This window comes from Bolinopsis microptera, chromosome 10 (genome assembly GCF_026151205.1).
Source record: "Bolinopsis microptera isolate Bmic1 chromosome 10, MBARI_Bmic_1.0, whole genome shotgun sequence".
In the NCBI taxonomy this organism is placed as follows: Eukaryota; Metazoa; Ctenophora; class Tentaculata; order Lobata; family Bolinopsidae; genus Bolinopsis; species Bolinopsis microptera.
In genome coordinates, this window is record NC_087081.1 from 3,918,493 (window position 1) to 3,937,539 (window position 19,047).

General features: G+C 38.6%; 2 protein-coding genes across 31 annotated transcripts in view; both read right to left on the minus strand.

Moving 5' to 3' along the window:
- The window catches only part of LOC134822296 (cilia- and flagella-associated protein 44-like), a 120,081-nt gene that overhangs the window by 50,396 nt on the left and 50,638 nt on the right, over positions 1 to 19,047 (minus strand). The gene's annotated exons all lie outside the window — the stretch shown is intronic.
- The window catches only part of LOC134822298 (pericentriolar material 1 protein-like), a 75,049-nt gene that overhangs the window by 913 nt on the left and 55,089 nt on the right, over positions 1 to 19,047 (minus strand). For 11 of the 22 annotated variants that reach the window (XM_063833252.1, XM_063833243.1, XM_063833258.1 and 8 more), the window contains 13 exons: positions 18,788 to 18,969; positions 18,492 to 18,561; positions 12,529 to 12,652; positions 10,716 to 10,803; positions 9,798 to 9,978; positions 9,225 to 9,335; positions 8,590 to 8,750; positions 8,327 to 8,428; positions 2,460 to 2,614; positions 1,221 to 1,308; positions 996 to 1,074; positions 574 to 689; positions 15 to 182 (listed from right to left, as the gene is read on the minus strand). In XM_063833252.1, the coding sequence (XP_063689322.1) occupies positions 15 to 182; positions 574 to 689; positions 996 to 1,074; positions 1,221 to 1,308; positions 2,460 to 2,614; positions 8,327 to 8,428; positions 8,590 to 8,750; positions 9,225 to 9,335; positions 9,798 to 9,978; positions 10,716 to 10,803; positions 12,529 to 12,652; positions 18,492 to 18,561; positions 18,788 to 18,969 (1,625 nt within the window). Of the gene's footprint in view, positions 1 to 14; positions 183 to 573; positions 690 to 995; positions 1,075 to 1,220; positions 1,309 to 2,459; positions 2,615 to 8,326; positions 8,429 to 8,589; positions 8,751 to 9,224; positions 9,336 to 9,797; positions 9,979 to 10,697; positions 10,804 to 12,528; positions 12,653 to 18,491; positions 18,562 to 18,787; positions 18,970 to 19,047 lie in introns of all 22 variants that reach the window. The other 11 variants (XM_063833255.1, XM_063833254.1, XM_063833246.1 and 8 more) reach the window with 1 other exon arrangement.

The following is a 19,047-nucleotide window of genomic DNA, read 5'->3' on the forward strand; positions in this document are numbered from 1 at the left end:
TGAAGCCCACGAACCTGAGTGTCCAAATTATCAGGACCATTAGCAGCAGCGTTCTCAGGCTTATCCCCCACTCCACTATCAGTGGGTAGAAGCGGGGTAGCTAGAGGACTAGAGCCCACTACTGCATCTCTGTAACTGGGGACTACGCCCGGGATGTTCAGTCTGCAAGGCAGGTCCTCTACCTGATAGGTGGAATGTTGAGGGTGAGTTAGGAATGTTGGATTAAGATTATATTTCTACACATTAAGATAACAGTGAAAAGTTGCAGTTGAGGAGAACGGATAAGAGGGATCCCTGCTAAACATGTGGTCTATTAAGAGATGAGGGAAATCATAAGTAACCTCAGTTACTGCACCCCTATATAAAGCAAACCCCGGAATCAGGGTTTACTGTATAATATCGGGGTTTTACTGTAACTAGGAGTTTTACTGTAACTAGGAGTTTTACTGTAACTAGGGGTTATACTGTAACTAGGGGTTATACAGTAACTAGGGGTTTTACTGTAACTAGGGGTTTCACTGTAACTAGGGGTTTTACTTTTATCTATTATAATTATATAATAGAGAAACTAACGGTGAGAATGTTGTCAGAGCTAAGTTCTTTAACAGGAACGTCATCATTACTCTCATCTTCAGTAACAGGTAGTTCTACAATGTCCGACATGTCTCCTCCGTCACTGAACAGCTCTCCTGGGTCAGTAGTTATATTATGAAACATTGCTCTGGTGACGTCACGTGGTGATTGGTGACGTCACGTGGTGCTTGATGACGTAACGTGAATAATGGCTTTATTTTATAAAGTACAACTCAATATAGTTAATTGGCAGGAACCCTGATGTCACAACCATGTCACAACCATGTCACAACCATGTCACAACCATGTCACAGTCATGTTACAACCATGTCACAACCATGTCACAACCATGACCGGGGGAGACTGTTAGGGGAGCTAACTTATGATGATAATTTCCTGAAATTATCTCTCTCTTGACTCACCTGTTTCACTAAATCTGGGTTGTACAGGTTCGTCTTCCTCGACTATCATCAACTCCTCCTCTTCATCGTCCTCCTCGTCCTGTGACACGTGTTAACTTAATAATCATAATACATATTACAATAACTTTAGGTGAACTCTTTGTCAATCACTAGTATATATCCAGTCACGCGTAAAAACAAACAACTAACAATAAAATTTGCTTAAATTCTAGCAATATAATTTACCTGCGTGTTACTAACTGCGCACTCCACCTCGTTCCCAACAGTGTCAGAGTACTCCAGCTCAGGGTCGTCTGACTCGTCATATCCAACCCTGAAGAAGTGTGACGTCATAACAAAGTGTGATGTCATAAAGTGTGACGTCATAACAAAGTGTGATGTCATAAAGTGTGACGTCATAACAAAGTGTGATGTCATAAAGTGTGACGTCATAACAAAGTGTGATGTCATAAAGTGTGACGTCATATCAAAGTGTGATGTCATAACAAAGTGTGACGTCATAACAAAGTGTGCCGTCATAACAAAGTGTGACGTCATAACTAAGTGTGATGTCATAAAGTGTGACGTAATGACAAAGTGTGACGTAATAACTAAGTGTGACGTCATAACTAAGTGTGATGTCATAAAGTGTGACGTAATAACAAAGTGTGACGTCATAACTAAGTGTGATGTCATAAAGTGTGACGTAATAACAAAGTCCTGCTGAGTGGGGTGTGCACTAATCCGGTAGAAGCCAGGAACCTAGCCCGAATGTACTGCTGAGTGGGGGAGTGTACTAACCCGGTAGAAGCCAGGAACCTAGCCCGAATGTACTGCTGAGTGGGGGAGTGTACTAACCCGGTAGAAGCCAGGAACCTAGCCCGAATGTCCTGCTGAGTGGGGGTGTGTACTAACCCGGTAGAAGCCAGGAACCTAGCCCGAATGTAGTACTGAGTGGGGGAGTGTACTAACCCGGTAGAAGCCAGGAACCTAGCCCGAATGTACTGCTGAGTGGGGGAGTGTACTAACCCGGTAGAAGCCAGGAACCTAGCCCGAATGTACTGCTGAGTGGGGGAGTGTACTAACCCGGTAGAAGCCAGGAACCTAGCCCGAATGTCCTGCTGAGTGGGGGTGTGTACTAACCCGGTAGAAGCCAGGAACCTAGCCCGAATGTACTGCTGAGTGGGGGAGTGTACTAACCCGGTAGAAGCCAGGATCCTAGCCCGAATGTACTGCGGAGTGGGGGTGTGTACTAACCCGGTAGAAGCCAGGAACCTAGCCCGAATGTACTGCTGAGTGGGGGAGTGTACTAACCCGGTAGAAGCCAGAAACCTAGCCCGAATGTACTGCGGAGTGGGGGTGTGTACTAACCCGGTAGAAGCTAGGAACCTAGCCCGAATGTAGTACTGAGTGGGGGAGTGTACTAACCCGGTAGAAGCCAGGAACCTAGCCCGAATGTCCTGCTGAGTGGGGGAGTGTACTAACCCGGTAGAAGCCAGGAACCTAGCCCGAATGTCCTGCGGAGTGGGGGTGTGTCCGTTCTCCAGCACCAGCTCTTCCTCGTCTCCTGATTCCTCCTCAACACTCTCCTCATCCTCGTCTACTATAATGTGAGATGCGTTCACGTCTTGGAACAATACCTGGACAAAAATATGCTAAATTTTCAGTTGTTTTCCGTGCTTATAGAATAGGTTGGCTCCTCGTAAGTGTAAGTTTTGCAATATCTTATCGAACTAAATATCTAACCTCACTGAGATCCACAATGTAATATCTTATCGGACTAAACATCTAACCTCACTGAGATCCACAATGTAATATCTTATCGGACCTAAATATCTAACCTCACTGAGATCCACAATGTAATATATTATCGGACTAAACATCTAACCTCACTGAGATCCACAATGTAATATCTTATCGAACTAAACATCTAACCTCACTGAGATCCACAATGTAATATCTTATCGGACTAAATATCTAACCTCACTGAGATCCACAATGTAATATCTTATCGGACTAAATATCTAACCTCACTGAGATCCACAATGTAATATCTTATCGGACTAAATATCTAACCTCACTGAGATCCACAATGTAATATCTTATCGGACCTAAATATCTAACCTCACTGAGATCCACAATGTAATATCTTATCGGACTAAACATCTAACCTCACTGAGATCCACAATGTAATATCTTATCGAACTAAACATCTAACCTCACTGAGATCCACAATGTAATATCTTATCGGACTAAACATCTAACCTCACTGAGATCCACAATGTAATATCTTATCGGACTAAATATCTAACCTCACTGAGATCCACAATGTAATATCTTATCGGACTAAATATCTAACCTCACTGAGATCCACAATGTAATATCTTATCGGACTAAACATCTAACCTCACTGAGATCCACAATGTAATATCTTATCGGACTAAATATCTAACCTCACTGAGATCCACAATGTAATATCTTATCGGACTAAACATCTAACCTCACTGAGATCCACAATGTAATATCTTATCGGACTAAATATCTAACCTCACTGAGATCCACAGTGTAATATCTTATCGGACTAAACATCTAACCTCACTGAGATCCACAATGTAATATCTTATCGGACTAAACATCTAACCTCACTGAGATCCACAATGTAATATCTTATCGGACCTAAATATCTAACCTCGCTGAGATCCACAATGTAATATCTTATCGAACTAAACATCTAACCTCACTGAGATCCACAATGTAATATCTTATCGGACTAAACATCTAACCTCACTGAGATCCACAATGTAATATCTTATCGGACTAAATATCTAACCTCACTGAGATCCACAATGTAATATCTTATCGACTAAACATCTAACCTCACTGAGATCCACAATGTAATATCTTATCGGACTAAACATCTAACCTCACTGAGATCCACAATGTAATATCTTATCGGACTAAATATCTAACCTCACTGAGATCCACAATGTAATATCTTATCGGACTAAACATCTAACCTCACTGAGATCCACAATGTAATATCTTATCGGACTAAACATCTAACCTCACTGAGATCCACAATGTAATATCTTATCGAACTAAATATCTAACCTCACTGAGATCCACAATGTAATATCTTATCGGACTAAATATCTAACCTCACTGAGATCCACAGTGTAATATCTTATCGGACTAAACATCTAACCTCACTGAGATCCACAATGTAATATCTTATCGGACTAAATATCTAACCTCACTGAGATCCACAGTGTAATATCTTATCGGACTAAATATCTAACCTCACTGAGATCCACAGTGTAATATCTTATCGGACTAAACATCTAACCTCACTGAGATCCACAATGTAATATCTTATCGGACTAAATATCTAACCTCACTGAGATCCACAATGTAATATCTTATCGACTAAATATCTAACCTCACTGAGATCCACAATGTAATATCTTATCGGACTAAATATCTAACCTCACTGAGATCCACAATGTAATATCTTATCGGACTAAATATCTAACCTCACTGAGATCCACAATGTAATATCTTATCGGACTAAATATCTAACCTCACTGAGATCCACAATGTAATATCTTATCGGACTAAACATCTAACCTCACTGAGATCCACAGTGTAATATCTTATCGGACTAAACATCTAACCTCACTGAGATCCACAATGTAATATCTTATCGACTAAACATCTAACCTCACTGAGATCCACAATGTAATATCTTATCGGACTAAATATCTAACCTCACTGAGATCCACAATGTAATATCTTATCGGACTAAACATCTAACCTCACTGAGATCCACAATGTAATATCTTATCGGACTAAATATCTAACCTCACTGAGATCCACAGTGTAATATCTTATCGGACTAAACATCTAACCTCACTGAGATCCACAATGTAATATATTATCGGACTAAACATCTAACCTCACTGAGATCCACAATGTAATATCTTATCGGACTAAATATCTAACCTCACTGAGATCCACAATGTAATATCTTATCGGACTAAACATCTAACCTCACTGAGATCCACAATGTAATATATTATCGGACTAAATATCTAACCTCACTGAGATCCACAGTGTAATATCTTATCGGACTAAATATCTAACCTCACTGAGATCCACAATGTAATATCTTATCGGACTAAACATCTAACCTCACTGAGATCCACAATGTAATATCTTATCGAACTAAACATCTAACCTCACTGAGATCCACAATGTAATATCTTATCGGACTAAATATCTAACCTCACTGAGATCCACAATGTAATATCTTATCGAACTAAATATCTAACCTCACTGAGATCCACAATGTAATATCTTATCGGACTAAACATCTAACCTCACTGAGATCCACAATGTAATATCTTATCGGACTAAACATCTAACCTCACTGAGATCCACAATGTAATATCTTATCGGACCTAAATATCTAACCTCACTGAGATCCACAGTGTAATATCTTATCGGACTAAACATCTAACCTCACTGAGATCCACAATGTAATATCTTATCGGACTAAATATCTAACCTCACTGAGATCCACAATGTAATATCTTATCGGACTAAATATCTAACCTCACTGAGATCCACAGTGTAATATCTTATCGGACTAAACATCTAACCTCACTGAGATCCACAATGTAATATCTTATCGGACTAAATATCTAACCTCACTGAGATCCACAGTGTAATATCTTATCGGACTAAACATCTAACCTCACTGAGATCCACAGTGTAATATCTTATCGGACTAAACATCTAACCTCACTGAGATCCACAATGTAATATTTTATCGGACTAAATATCTAACCTCACTGAGATCCACAATGTAATATCTTATCGGACTAAACATCTAACCTCACTGAGATCCACAGTGTAATATCTTATCGGACTAAACATCTAACCTCACTGAGATCCACAATGTAATATCTTATCGGACTAAATATCTAACCTCACTGAGATCCACAGTGTAATATCTTATCGGACTAAACATCTAACCTCACTGAGATCCACAATGTAATATCTTATCGGACTAAATATCTAACCTCACTGAGATCCACAATGTAATATCTTATCGGACTAAACATCTAACCTCACTGAGATCCACAATGTAATATCTTATCGGACCTAAATATCTAACCTCACTGAGATCCACAGTGTAATATCTTATCGGACTAAACATCTAACCTCACTGAGATCCACAATGTAATATCTTATCGGACTAAATATCTAACCTCACTGAGATCCACAATGTAATATCTTATCGGACTAAATATCTAACCTCACTGAGATCCACAATGTAATATCTTATCGGACTAAATATCTAACCTCACTGAGATCCACAGTGTAATATCTTATCGGACTAAATATCTAACCTCACTGAGATCCACAATGTAATATCTTATCGGACTAAACATCTAACCTCACTGAGATCCACAATGTAATATCTTATCGAACTAAACATCTAACCTCACTGAGATCCACAATGTAATATCTTATCGGACTAAATATCTAACCTCACTGAGATCCACAATGTAATATCTTATCGAACTAAACATCTAACCTCACTGAGATTCACAGTGTAATATCTTATCGGACCTAAATATCTAACCTCACTGAGATTCACAGTGTAATATCTTATCGGACCTAAACATCTAACCTCACTGAGATCCACAATGTAATATCTTATCGAACTAAACATCTAACCTCACTGAGATCCACAATGTAATATCTTATCGGACTAAACATCTAACCTCACTGAGATCCACAATGTAATATCTTATCGGACCTAAATATCTAACCTCACTGAGATCCACAATGTAATATCTTATCGGACTAAACATCTAACCTCAAGCTCACTGAGATCCACAATGTAATATCTTATCGAACTAAATATCTAACCTCACTGAGATCCACAGTGTAATATCTTATCGGACTAAATATCTAACCTCACTGAGATCCACAATGTAATATCTTATCGGACTAAATATCTAACCTCACTGAGATCCACAATGTAATATCTTATCGAACTAAACATCTAACCTCACTGAGATCCACAATGTAATATCTTATCGAACTAAACATCTAACCTCACTGAGATCCACAATGTAATATCTTATCGAACTAAACATCTAACCTCACTGAGATCCACAATGTAATATCTTATCGGACCTAAATATCTAACCTCACTGAGATCCACAATGTAATATCTTATCGAACTAAATATCTAACCTCAATGAGATCCACAATGTAATATCTTATCGGACTAAATATCTAACCTCACTGAGATCCACAATGTAATATCTTATCGGACTAAACATCTAACCTCACTGAGATCCACAATGTAATATCTTATCGGACCTAAAGATCTAACCTCACTGAGATCCACAATGTAATATCTTATCGAACTAAACATCTAACCTCACTGAGATCCACAGTGTAATATCTTATCGGACTAAATATCTAACCTCACTGAGATCCACAATGTAATATCTTATCGGACTAAATATCTAACCTCACTGAGATCCACAATGTAATATCTTATCGGACTAAATATCTAACCTCACTGAGATCCACAATGTAATATCTTATCGGACTAAATATCTAACCTCACTGAGATCCACAATGTAATATCTTATCGAACTAAACATCTAACCTCACTGAGATCCACAATGTAATATCTTATCGAACTAAACATCTAACCTCACTGAGATCCACAGTGTAATATCTTATCGGACTAAATATCTAACCTCACTGAGATCCACAATGTAATATCTTATCGGACTAAATATCTAACCTCACTGAGATCCACAATGTAATATCTTATCGGACTAAATATCTAACCTCACTGAGATCCACAATGTAATATCTTATCGAACTAAACATCTAACCTCACTGAGATCCACAATGTAATATCTTATCGGACTAAATATCTAACCTCACTGAGATCCACAGTGTGATATCTTATCGAACTAAATATCTAACCTCACTGAGATCCACAATGTAATATCTTATCGAACTAAATATCTAACCTCACTGAGATCCACAATGTAATATCTTATCGGACTAAATATCTAACCTCACTGAGATCCACAATGTAATATCTTATCGAACTAAATATCTAACCTCACTGAGATCCACAATGTAATATCTTATCGAACTAAATATCTAACCTCACTGAGATCCACAATGTAATATCTTATCGGACTAAATATCTAACCTCACTGAGATCCACAATGTAATATCTTATCGGACTAAATATCTAACCTCACTGAGATCCACAATGTAATATCTTATCGGACTAAATATCTAACCTCACTGAGATCCACAATGATGTTGTGCGCACAGTCCTGTACACTGTCTCCCTCATACTTCTTCATGGCACCCGTCAGATTACTGGCAAAGTTCTCCGAGATCTGTGAAATCAGTGTTACAGATAAGGAAATAACAGATAAGAAATCAGTGTTATAGATAATAACGGACCTGATCGTTATCAAAGACAGAAGTCTACAGTCTACACGTTATGACGTCACTAAGTCTACATGCTATGACATGACGTCACTAAATAATAACGGACCTGATCGTTATCAAAGACAGAAGCAGTGGATCTGATGATGGTAGCGGCTATGTTGAGTTGAATAGCAGATGATAGGGGTTCGGACATGTGGTCCCGCAGGAGCGGGATAACTTGGATCATAACACGCTTCACCTCCTGTTCCAGGAGCGAGAAGGACGATTCTGAGGGAGCAGAGTTTGTTAGGGGTGAACATGTTACAAGTTATGACGTCACTAAGTCTACAGTCTACACGTTATGACGTCACTAAGTCTACAAGTTATGACGTTACAAAGTTTACAATCGATGACGTCACTAATTCTACAAGTTATGATGTCACTAAGTCTGCAAGTTATGACGTCACTAAGTCTACATATTATGACGTCACAAAGTCTACAAGTTATGACGTCACTAAGTCTACAAGTTATGACGTCATTAAGCCTACAAGTTATGACGTCACTAAGTCTACATGTTATGACGTCACAAAGTCTACAAGTTATGACGTCACTAAGTCTACAAGTTATGACGTCATTAAGCCTACAAGTTATGACGTCACTAAGTCTACATGTTATGACGTCACTAAGTCTACATGTTATGACGTCACTAAGTCTACAAGTTATGACGTCACTAAGCCTACAAGTTATGACGTCACTTCAAACCTATCTCGGATGTATCCTCGCACTCGCTAGTGTTATCAGCAGCACTACTACTCTCACTTCGTCTCACTCCGTACTTTGATATCACCTCCTGCACCACGTCTTCTAGTCGCTCTGAAAATATTTTCTTGTGTTTAAAACTTCCCCTGCACTGATTCGTTTAAAATATTATTGTTATCGTTTGGGAGCGGGTAGTCAACATGATATTACGTTTCGCGATAAACTGCTATATAAACTGCTATATTACGTTGCTTTGGGATTTTCTAGATAAGAAAAAATTAACAGGAAGTTAAACATTTCGCGATAAATCAAAAAATATCATCTGAAAAGAGGAACTGAACTAAGTACTAAAAACAGTCGACTAAGTGCTAAAAACAGTGAACTAAGTGACAGTAAACTAAATGACACTAATTCACACCAAATAAGTGCTAAGTGACACTAAGTACTAAGAACTAAGAACTAAGTACTAAGTACTAAGAACTAAGTACTAAGTACTAAGTACTGAGTACTAAGTGCTAAGTGACACTAATTACTAAGTACTAAGAACTAAGTACGGCGCACTAAGTAATTACTCACTCTCCATCTCCTCCCTCCTCCTCACATCTGCCAGGTCACTACTCAGGTTAATAGCCGTGCTACCCAGACTCTCCGAAGCAAAGGGGTGGGAGTTGCTGGTGGATACAGAGCTGAGGTTCTCCACACTCTCCAGGTAGTCGTACTCTGCGTCTTTTATCTTACTGGCTTCTCTCTCGTACTCCTGTCAGTAAACGTCAGGTTAGGTGAGGTTAAGAGTGAGGTTAGGTGAGGTTAGGTGAGGTTAGGTGAGGTTAGGTGAGGTTAGGTGAGGGATATAATGAGAGAGAGAGAGAAAAATAGCTAACGAGGTTGAAGAAGTATGAGTAAATTAGTTTGACAGATGAGGAAATGAGGTTGAAACGTTGGAGATAACTTCAAACATAGCACAGAAGCGAGAATTACACAAAATGTAGATCACAATCATACAAAAAGGTTTTCAAGATGGCGACAATCAAGTCGCAAAATAGACTGGGATGAATGATCATATTATTATGTGTTGGTCACAATTTAAGCTCGATTGAGATAAAATATACACGTTCCACTGTTCGAGCACCCTAAAGTTTCATAACCTATAGATCTATTTGGTTCTTTAAGGGGAAAGTTTCAAAACCTATAGATCAAACGTGACATGTTACCATGGTTACCTATAGATCTATTTGGCATGCTACCATGGTTACCTATAGATCTATTTGGCATGCTACCATGGTTACCTATAGATCTATTTGGTTCTTTAAGGGGAAAGTGATCGTTTTTTTAGAGCTTACATCTCACTGATAGATTTTAGTTTTTCTATAACCATCAAACTTGGCATGTTACCATGGTTACCACGAGTAATTGGAATTCAATCTCATAGTATTGGTTGGTTAACAAGTGCTCGAAAAGGGAACTAATTACAATTACCCAGCTCAATTTGCGTACATTATCCACGTCACTGATGATAGAGTTGTTGGAGGGTGTGGCCTCGCTCGCTGAGAACAAGCTCCAGTTGTTCTCTTTTAGCCACGTCCTATTTGGGGACAATGTGAATGTTTTTATTATTACTAGATTTATATTTGACACTTTAGTATGAGCATATTTTTGTTTGATGATAAAGTTCTAGTACTGATACACAGCTTATATTCGCAGAAATTAAGAGAGTGCTTCTTTCCTGTTTCAGGATAGTAAACAGATATAATATAATCTTGAAACTTTCTTTTGTGAAACTTTAATCCTTACGGGTATCGGCCTTACAAAATGACAGGCCTCACAAAATGACAGCCCACATAGACCATGCTGTAGCTTAGGTTCCCTATACATTGAACCCTATTCCTTTTACTGTATGAAAGAAAATGCATTAATTAACACTTCCCAAGGAATGATAATGACATAGAATCTATATTTCTTACATAAATATGGACGTTTTTGCTGTTCAGTCATTGCCCCGCCTAACTGTTACCCAGAATGGAGACCAAAGTTTTGAATTTAACCCCAGAAAACCAGGTACTACCATGACTTATGTCAATCAAAGACTACTCTGGTCAAATAAAAAAACTGATTTAGTGACTTTGGTAGAGGAAATGACAAAAAAATGACCTAGCCTCACAAAATGACAGTGTTATGCCTCACAAAATGACAGTTTTATTTTATGATACAAAGATGGCATATTTATATTGGATGCCCCTTGCCTAATTATTGGTATTCTTAAACCCAGTAAGCTCATGATGAGCCTAAATGTGTTTGTTCGATCATCAATTTTGATCAAAATGCCTCACAAAATGACACCGAAAAGCCTTACAAAATGACAATGTTTCAGATTGAATTATTTTCATCATCTAAAATGGATCAGAGACAGTCAATACAAGAAGGAGTTAAAAATAATCATAATCTGACAGTTAACAATCAAGTAGCATTAAAAAAGTGCAGTTCTGATATCAAAACTTTGATTTCAAACTCTTTGATTTCAAACTCTTTGATTTCAAACTCTGATTTCAAAACTCAACGAAATAAAGCTTCTATTTTGTGAAAGCAGAGAGTAATTACAACTCCTAAAACATGTCAAACGTTAACTAAACACTGAAAAGTGATCTATCCAGTCATAGAAAATATCAAATATAACCAAATACTGTGTTCAAGTATGAAAACAAAAAATGATTTTTACGCCTCACAAAATGACATTTTTTAAATTTTTTCAAAGTATAAAAAATGTTCCTTTTTAAATATATTTTGGTAAAAACAGAACTGGTATAATATAAACAACATATATATCTAACAGTAAGACACGTGAAAGAATAATGAAACTTTTTCCCAAATCGGATTTGAAGTGATGCCGTTTTGGGTTGTCATTTTGTAAGGCACTATCTCACGCGAAATTGCCCAACTTTTTTTAATCATCCTTTTTCCTGTAAAAGCTATTCTAATCTTCAATCTATTATATTTATCTAACTGTCCTAGGTGAAATCAAATTTCTATAGGCTGCTGTTAAAAATGACAAACCGTGACGAAATTGTCATTTTGTAAGGCATGTTTTTTTGGAAGATTTCAAAGATGACAATTTTTATCGCAAAATTTACGGTTTTTCAATCAAATCAACCCCCGGGAAGAAAAATATACCTGTTGAACTACCTATCTGGATAATAAAACATGAACAAAACTCATTTTTGTGCATTTCAGAGCCATCTCCTTTTTCGTGTCATTTTGTAAGGCCGATACCCGTACTGTTATAATAATGTTCACATAATTAAATAAAACTCACGCAGCAGCAGAGCCAGGGTTCTTCTTGTCACTTTGTCCTTCTTGCTGGCTGTTGTTGAGGAAACTACCCCGCAAGTCACGCAACATGTACAAGTGTCGCTGTCTCAGATAGTCGTTCTCAAGACCTGTAATACACAGTAACCATGGTAACTTTACAAGTGACACTACCTAGTAACCATGGTTTGGGTTCTCAAGACCTGTAATACACAGTAACCATGGTAACTGTACAAGTGACACTACCTAATAAACATGGTTTGGGTTCTCAAGACCTGTAATACACAGTAACCATGGTAACTGTACAAGGGACACTACCTAATAAACATGGTTTGGGTTCTCAAGACCTGTAATACACAGTAACCATGGTAACTGTACAAGTGACACTACCTAGTAACCATGGTTTGGGTTCTCAAGACCTGTAATACACAGTAACCATGGTAACTTTACAAGTGACACTACCTAGTAACCATGGTTTGGGTTCTCAAGACCTGTAATACACAGTAACCATGGTAACTTTACAAGTGACACTACCTAGTAAACATGGTTTGGGTTCTCAAGACCTGTAATACACAGTAACCATGGTAACTGTACAAGGGACACTACCTAGTAACCATGGTTTGGGTTCTCAAGACCTGTAATACACAGTAACCATGGTAACTGTACAAGTGACACTACCTAGTAACCATGGTTTGGGTTCTCAAGACCTGTAATACACAGTAACCATGGTAACTGTACAAGTGACACTACCTAGTAACCATGGTTTGGGTTCTCAAGACCTGTAATACACAGTAACCATGGTAACTGTACAAGTGACACTACCTAGTAAACATGGTTTGGGTTCTCAAGACCTGTAATACACAGTAACCATGGTAACTGTACAAGGGACACTACCTAGTAACCATGGTTTGGGTTCTCAAGACCTGTAATACACAGTAACCATGGTAACTGTACAAGGGACACTACCTAGTAAACATGGTTTGGGTTCTCAAGACCTGTAATACACAGTAACCATGGTAACTGTACAAGTGACACTACCTAGTAAACATGGTTTGGGTTCTCAAGACCTGTAATACACAGTAACCATGGTAACTTTACAAGTGACACTACCTAGTAACCATGGTTTGGGTTCTCAAGACCTGTAATACACAGTAACCATGGTAACTTTACAAGTGACACTACCTAGTAACCATGGTAACTGTACAAGTGACACTACCTAGTAAACATGGTTTGGGTTCTCAAGACCTGTAATACACAGTAACCATGGTAACTGTGCAAGTGACACTACCTAGTAACCATGGTTTGGGTTCTCAAGACCTGTAATACACAGTAACCATGGTAACTGTACAAGTGACACTACCTAGTAACCATGGTAACTGTGCAAGTGACACTACCTAGTAACCATGGTTTGGGTTCTCAAGACCTGTAATACACAGTAACCATGGTAACTGTACAAGTGACACTACCTAGTAACCATGGTAACTTTACAAGTGACACTACCTAGTAACCATGGTAACTTTACAAGTGACACTACCTAGTAACCATGGTTTGGGTTCTCAAGACCTGTAATACACAGTAACCATGGTAACTTTACACTACCTAGCTCCCCATTGCATCTGGTCCGAGTCTGTTAGCACAGATCACCTGGGAGTGGTAATCAGTGCTGTATCACTGGGGGGTCGGTTGCTGTGGTGGCGAGAGGATGCAATTGCTGGGTGGTGCTCGGTGATGCTGTCTTGTGGCAGGGTCATCTGTGTGTCACTCACGGTTCACCATTTTGTCCAAGTCTTGGTTGCCCTGTGTAATCGAGCATTTGCTTGGTGATCTTGTCTCTGACATGATCACTTACGGTTTAATTTTGATTCCCTATGGGCTTCAGAAGCTCTTCATGCTTTAATTTAACGTATCGAACCTAACCACCAGCTTGCTGGTGTCTGGACGGAGCGCTAACTTCTTGATGTCGGTGCTGCCTCTGGATCGGGTGCGAAGGTCCGGCAAACCATCCACCTTAAATCAAACCGCTACAGAAACGTCTACAGTGTCATTCAATAGTATTATACGTGGAGGCGCAGGTGGAGTGATGACGGCGACTAGGCAAAGCCGAAAGGACCCTAGTAGCTTGATGTCTGTTTGCAACTCCCGTAAGAGCCGACGTAAACACTGTAAATACAGAATTCCTTCATCAGATTTGTCATTTGTAAACAGACAGTCAAGTATGTCTAATCCTGTAAATATTGTAAAGAATCCTCTCTGTATCAGTACATGGAATGTTACTTCTCTTGTCAGTAATTCCAGTAAGATGTATCAATTAGGAAAAGGTGTTGATGATTATGGACTAGAGCTCCTTGGGGTAACTGAAACACATATGGCTGGATCAGGAACTCAGACTTTGAGCAATGGGGCTGTTTTGGTTTATTCTGGCAGGAGCGATGGAGTACGGAGAGAAGGAGTTGGTGTTGTTCTTTCCAAAAAGATGAAGAATACTCTCATATCATACACCCCTGTATCAGGACGGGTTATGACTGCCCGTTTACATAGCAAACACATCAACATTTGTGTTACAGTTGTGTATGCTCCAACTGAGGATGCAGAAATCAGTTTAAAAGACTCATTCTACAAGGAATTGAATGATGTTCAATCGGGACTACCTGCTCATGATATAAAAATAGTTTTAGGAGATTTTAATGCTCGTGTTGGAAGGGATACTGATGCTCACCCTGGTGTTATAGGAAAACACTCACATCACACAGAATCAAATGATAACGGAAAACGGATGCTAGATTTCTGTACTATGCACCAGCTGACGATTGGAGGCACACTCTTTGAACACAAGGATATCCACAAGACAACATGGAGATCCCCAAATGGTAACACCGTCACTCAAATTGACCATATGTGTATTTCGACGAGATGGAGCCATTCTTTGCTTGATGTCAGGAGCATGAGAGGAGCAGATATAAATACTACTCACTATCTGGTTAGAGGATATGTATCTATTAAACTTAAGTGTCCTCAGAAAAGAAAGAAGCGTGTAAGACAGCCTGCTTTAGAGCACCTGCGTGATAGATCTAAGAGCCAGGAATATAGTAACAGAATAGCTGAAGAGTACTATAACAACGATCAGGAGCATGGAAACTCTCCTTTAGAAGAACAGTGGCAAAATTTAAGAGATATAATAACTGATGTTTCATTTGAAGTTCTGGGTGAAAGGGGCCGGAAAAAGAGAACAGAACATCTCTCAAGGGATACTAAGAATCTCCTAAAAGAACGAGGGGAGATTAAAAAGAAACCCAGTACTGCTGAGAACCGTGCTAAGTACTCGCGGATTAACGGTCTTGTTAGGCAGAACTGTAAAAGAGATGATAATGCTTGGGCTGTTAGAATAGCTGAGGAATTAGAAGATGCTGCCAAGCAGGGTCAACAAAGAGATGTTTGGCAGAAAATAAAATCCCTAACAAACAAGAGAGTAAACAGATCTGCGGCAGTGCGGGATAAGAATGGGACGCTTATATCAGATCCCGAAGCTCAATCACATCGCTGGGCCGAATATTTTGAAGAACTCTTGACGCCAGCAGCAAATGCGGTGGATTTCTCTATATTGGATCAGGATGAAAAGTTACTTTCTTTTGAATACCTTAGTAATGATGATGAACCACCGTCCTTGTTTGAAATTGAGGAAGCTATCAAGAAGTTGAAGAACTACAAGAGTGCTGGAATTGATGAAATTTCAAATGAGCAGTTAAAGTACGGTTCTCCTGGACTTCTGCCTTGGTTAAAGGATCTTTTTGAAACTGTGTGGAAAAGTGAGGATATTCCTAATGATTGGAGAAAAGGAATAATCACCATCATCCCAAAGAAAGGGGACCTCACATATTGCAACAATAACAGAGGTATAACTTTACGCTCAACTATATCAAAGTTATTCCAAATTGTGTTGTTAAAAAGACTGAGTAATGGGCTTGAAAAATTACTCAGAGAGAATCAGTGTGGTTTCAGGAGAAACCGTTCTTGTATAGATCAGCTGTACTCACTTCATTGTATAATACACAATTGTATAGAATTCAACGTCCCTTTGTACATAAACTTTATTGATTTTAAAGCTGCTTTTGATTCAATCAATCGTGACTTTATTTGGAAAGCTTTTGAACATTATGGTCTTCCGACAAAATATATCAATGTTTTCAAAGCGTTCTTTAGAGCAACTGAAAGTGCAGTTCGTGTCAATGGAGAATTGACAAGATGGTTTGATGTCGATTCGGGGACTGGACAAGGTGATGTGCAAGGGCCCCCTATTTTCAATCTTGTACTTAACTGGGGATTAGAACTTGCAGAGAAGTTTAAGAATATATCCCGTGGTTTTACACTTCAGTACAGACAAAGTTCCAGACAACCGGAAAAATGTGTCATTGATCTTGACTATGCTGATGACATCGCAGGAATGGATGACACTGTTGAAGGACTGCAAGAAACTACGGACAATATTGCGAAATACTGTGGACTTGGGGGTTTAAAGATGAACGCAAAGAAAACAGAGATCATGGTCATTGGGAAAGATACATCGCAGCACCCACTCCCAGAGAATAGGACCATAGATATAACTGTCGATGGAAACTCTGCAAAGCAGGTCACTCAATTCACTTATTTGGGTGCCAAAATTACATCAGATGGCAAGATTGATAAAGAAATAAGGGTCAGGATTGGAAAAGCAACCGGAGCTTTTAACCAACTCAACAACATTTGGAAGAATAAGAACATAAGCATTAACAACAAAGTGCGAATCTACATCGCAGCTGTTCTTACCATTCTGACCTATGGATGTGAGATATGGAACACGACTCAAGTGCAGACAAGAAGATTGGAGTCTTTCCATCAGTACTGCTTAAGAAGAATCCTGAGAGTGAGGTGGTTCCATCGAGTAAGTAATGAGGATGTTTTAAGAAGGGCATCAATAACTGCCCTTGCTGACATAATAACAACAAAACGGCTGCGTTGGTTTGGACATGTCAGTAGAATGCCTGAAGATCGGTTGCCCAACTATTTACTTGAATGGAAACCCAAGCATGGGAAGAGATCAAGAGGCAGGCCTAGGAAGAGCTTAAATGATGTATTCAAACAATATCAATAATAAATAAATCAGGGGAGGTTTGAAGGATGCTGAGCAGAGATTGGATCGTAATGGACTCACGATTGATTGTATGAGAAGATTAGCTGCAGACCGAAAGGGATGGAGAAATGTTACCCGCCGAAGTTGTATAATACAAAGTAATGACGCAGTCGACGCAGACTAATCCTTTTGGATGGAGATCTCGCCATGTAACATGTAACTACCTAGTAACCATACTATCTGTACAAGTGACACTACCTAGTAACCATGGTAACTTTACAAGTGACACTACCTAGTAACCATGGTAACTTTACAAGTGACACTACTTAGTAAACATGGTTTGGGTTCTCAAGACCTGTAATACACAGTAACCATGGTAACTGTACAAGTGACACTACCTAGTAAACATGGTTTGGGTTCTCAAGACCTGTAATACACAGTGTGATTGCTTGCGGAGATGTGATGTATAGCTAGCCTGTAATACACAGTGTGTAGAAGAGGGTGAGTTGAAAATAATGTTTGGATTTTAAATGGCTCTAATTTCTGAGATGAAATTAAAAATCACTCATATTTTTTGCATATTTAGGTCATAAAAATATAGGAAAATTAGAATAATACAATAAGAATACTTAATAATTAATAATTTGCTCAACCTATCGTCCTTTATTAGTGAGTACATTACTTTATTGGTGAGTACATTACGGGCAAGTTGATAGAAACAAGGAGGTGTCTCAACCCGGGCAATTTCATGTTCCAATTATATTTATTATTAATTATGCATAAACGAATTAACAACTGATTAATAACTAATTAACAACTAATTAACCACTAATTAAAAACCAATTAACAACTAATTAACAACTAACCTGAGAGTTCTCTGACCAGTTCTATTAAGTAGTGAGGTCTAGTCTCGTTGGCAGATATGAGACTGGCAACCTGGAAGTATTAAAAATAAAAGTATTGTATAACCTGGAAGTATTAAAAATAAAAATCACGATTAAAAGTGGATTTGATTCAGCTCTGAAGCTCTTGAAATGGCACGTAGAACAAAAAATAATGTTTATATTTTGATCGTAAATCCCCAAAACCGTTTCCTCGCAAAAATAAACATAATATTATAAAAATAATTAAAAATAAATAAAGAAAAAGGTTTTGTTATTACCTCGCTATAAACAGTGTTCTGAAGTCCCTCAAAAGCAGATCTTCCTGTCCCCTTCTCCTCGGGGTCCCCCTCCACCTCATCTACTATCTGCAGTGAAACCGAGGAGTCTGTCGAGGACACGCTAATGACGTCATCATCTACTCTGATGACGTCATCCTCCTTTGGTGTGGTATTACTTGACTCTGAACATTGTGACGTTGTAAGATTGTGGAACGTGTTAAATAGTATTCAGTAATCTTCCTAATCAATTAACTAATTAA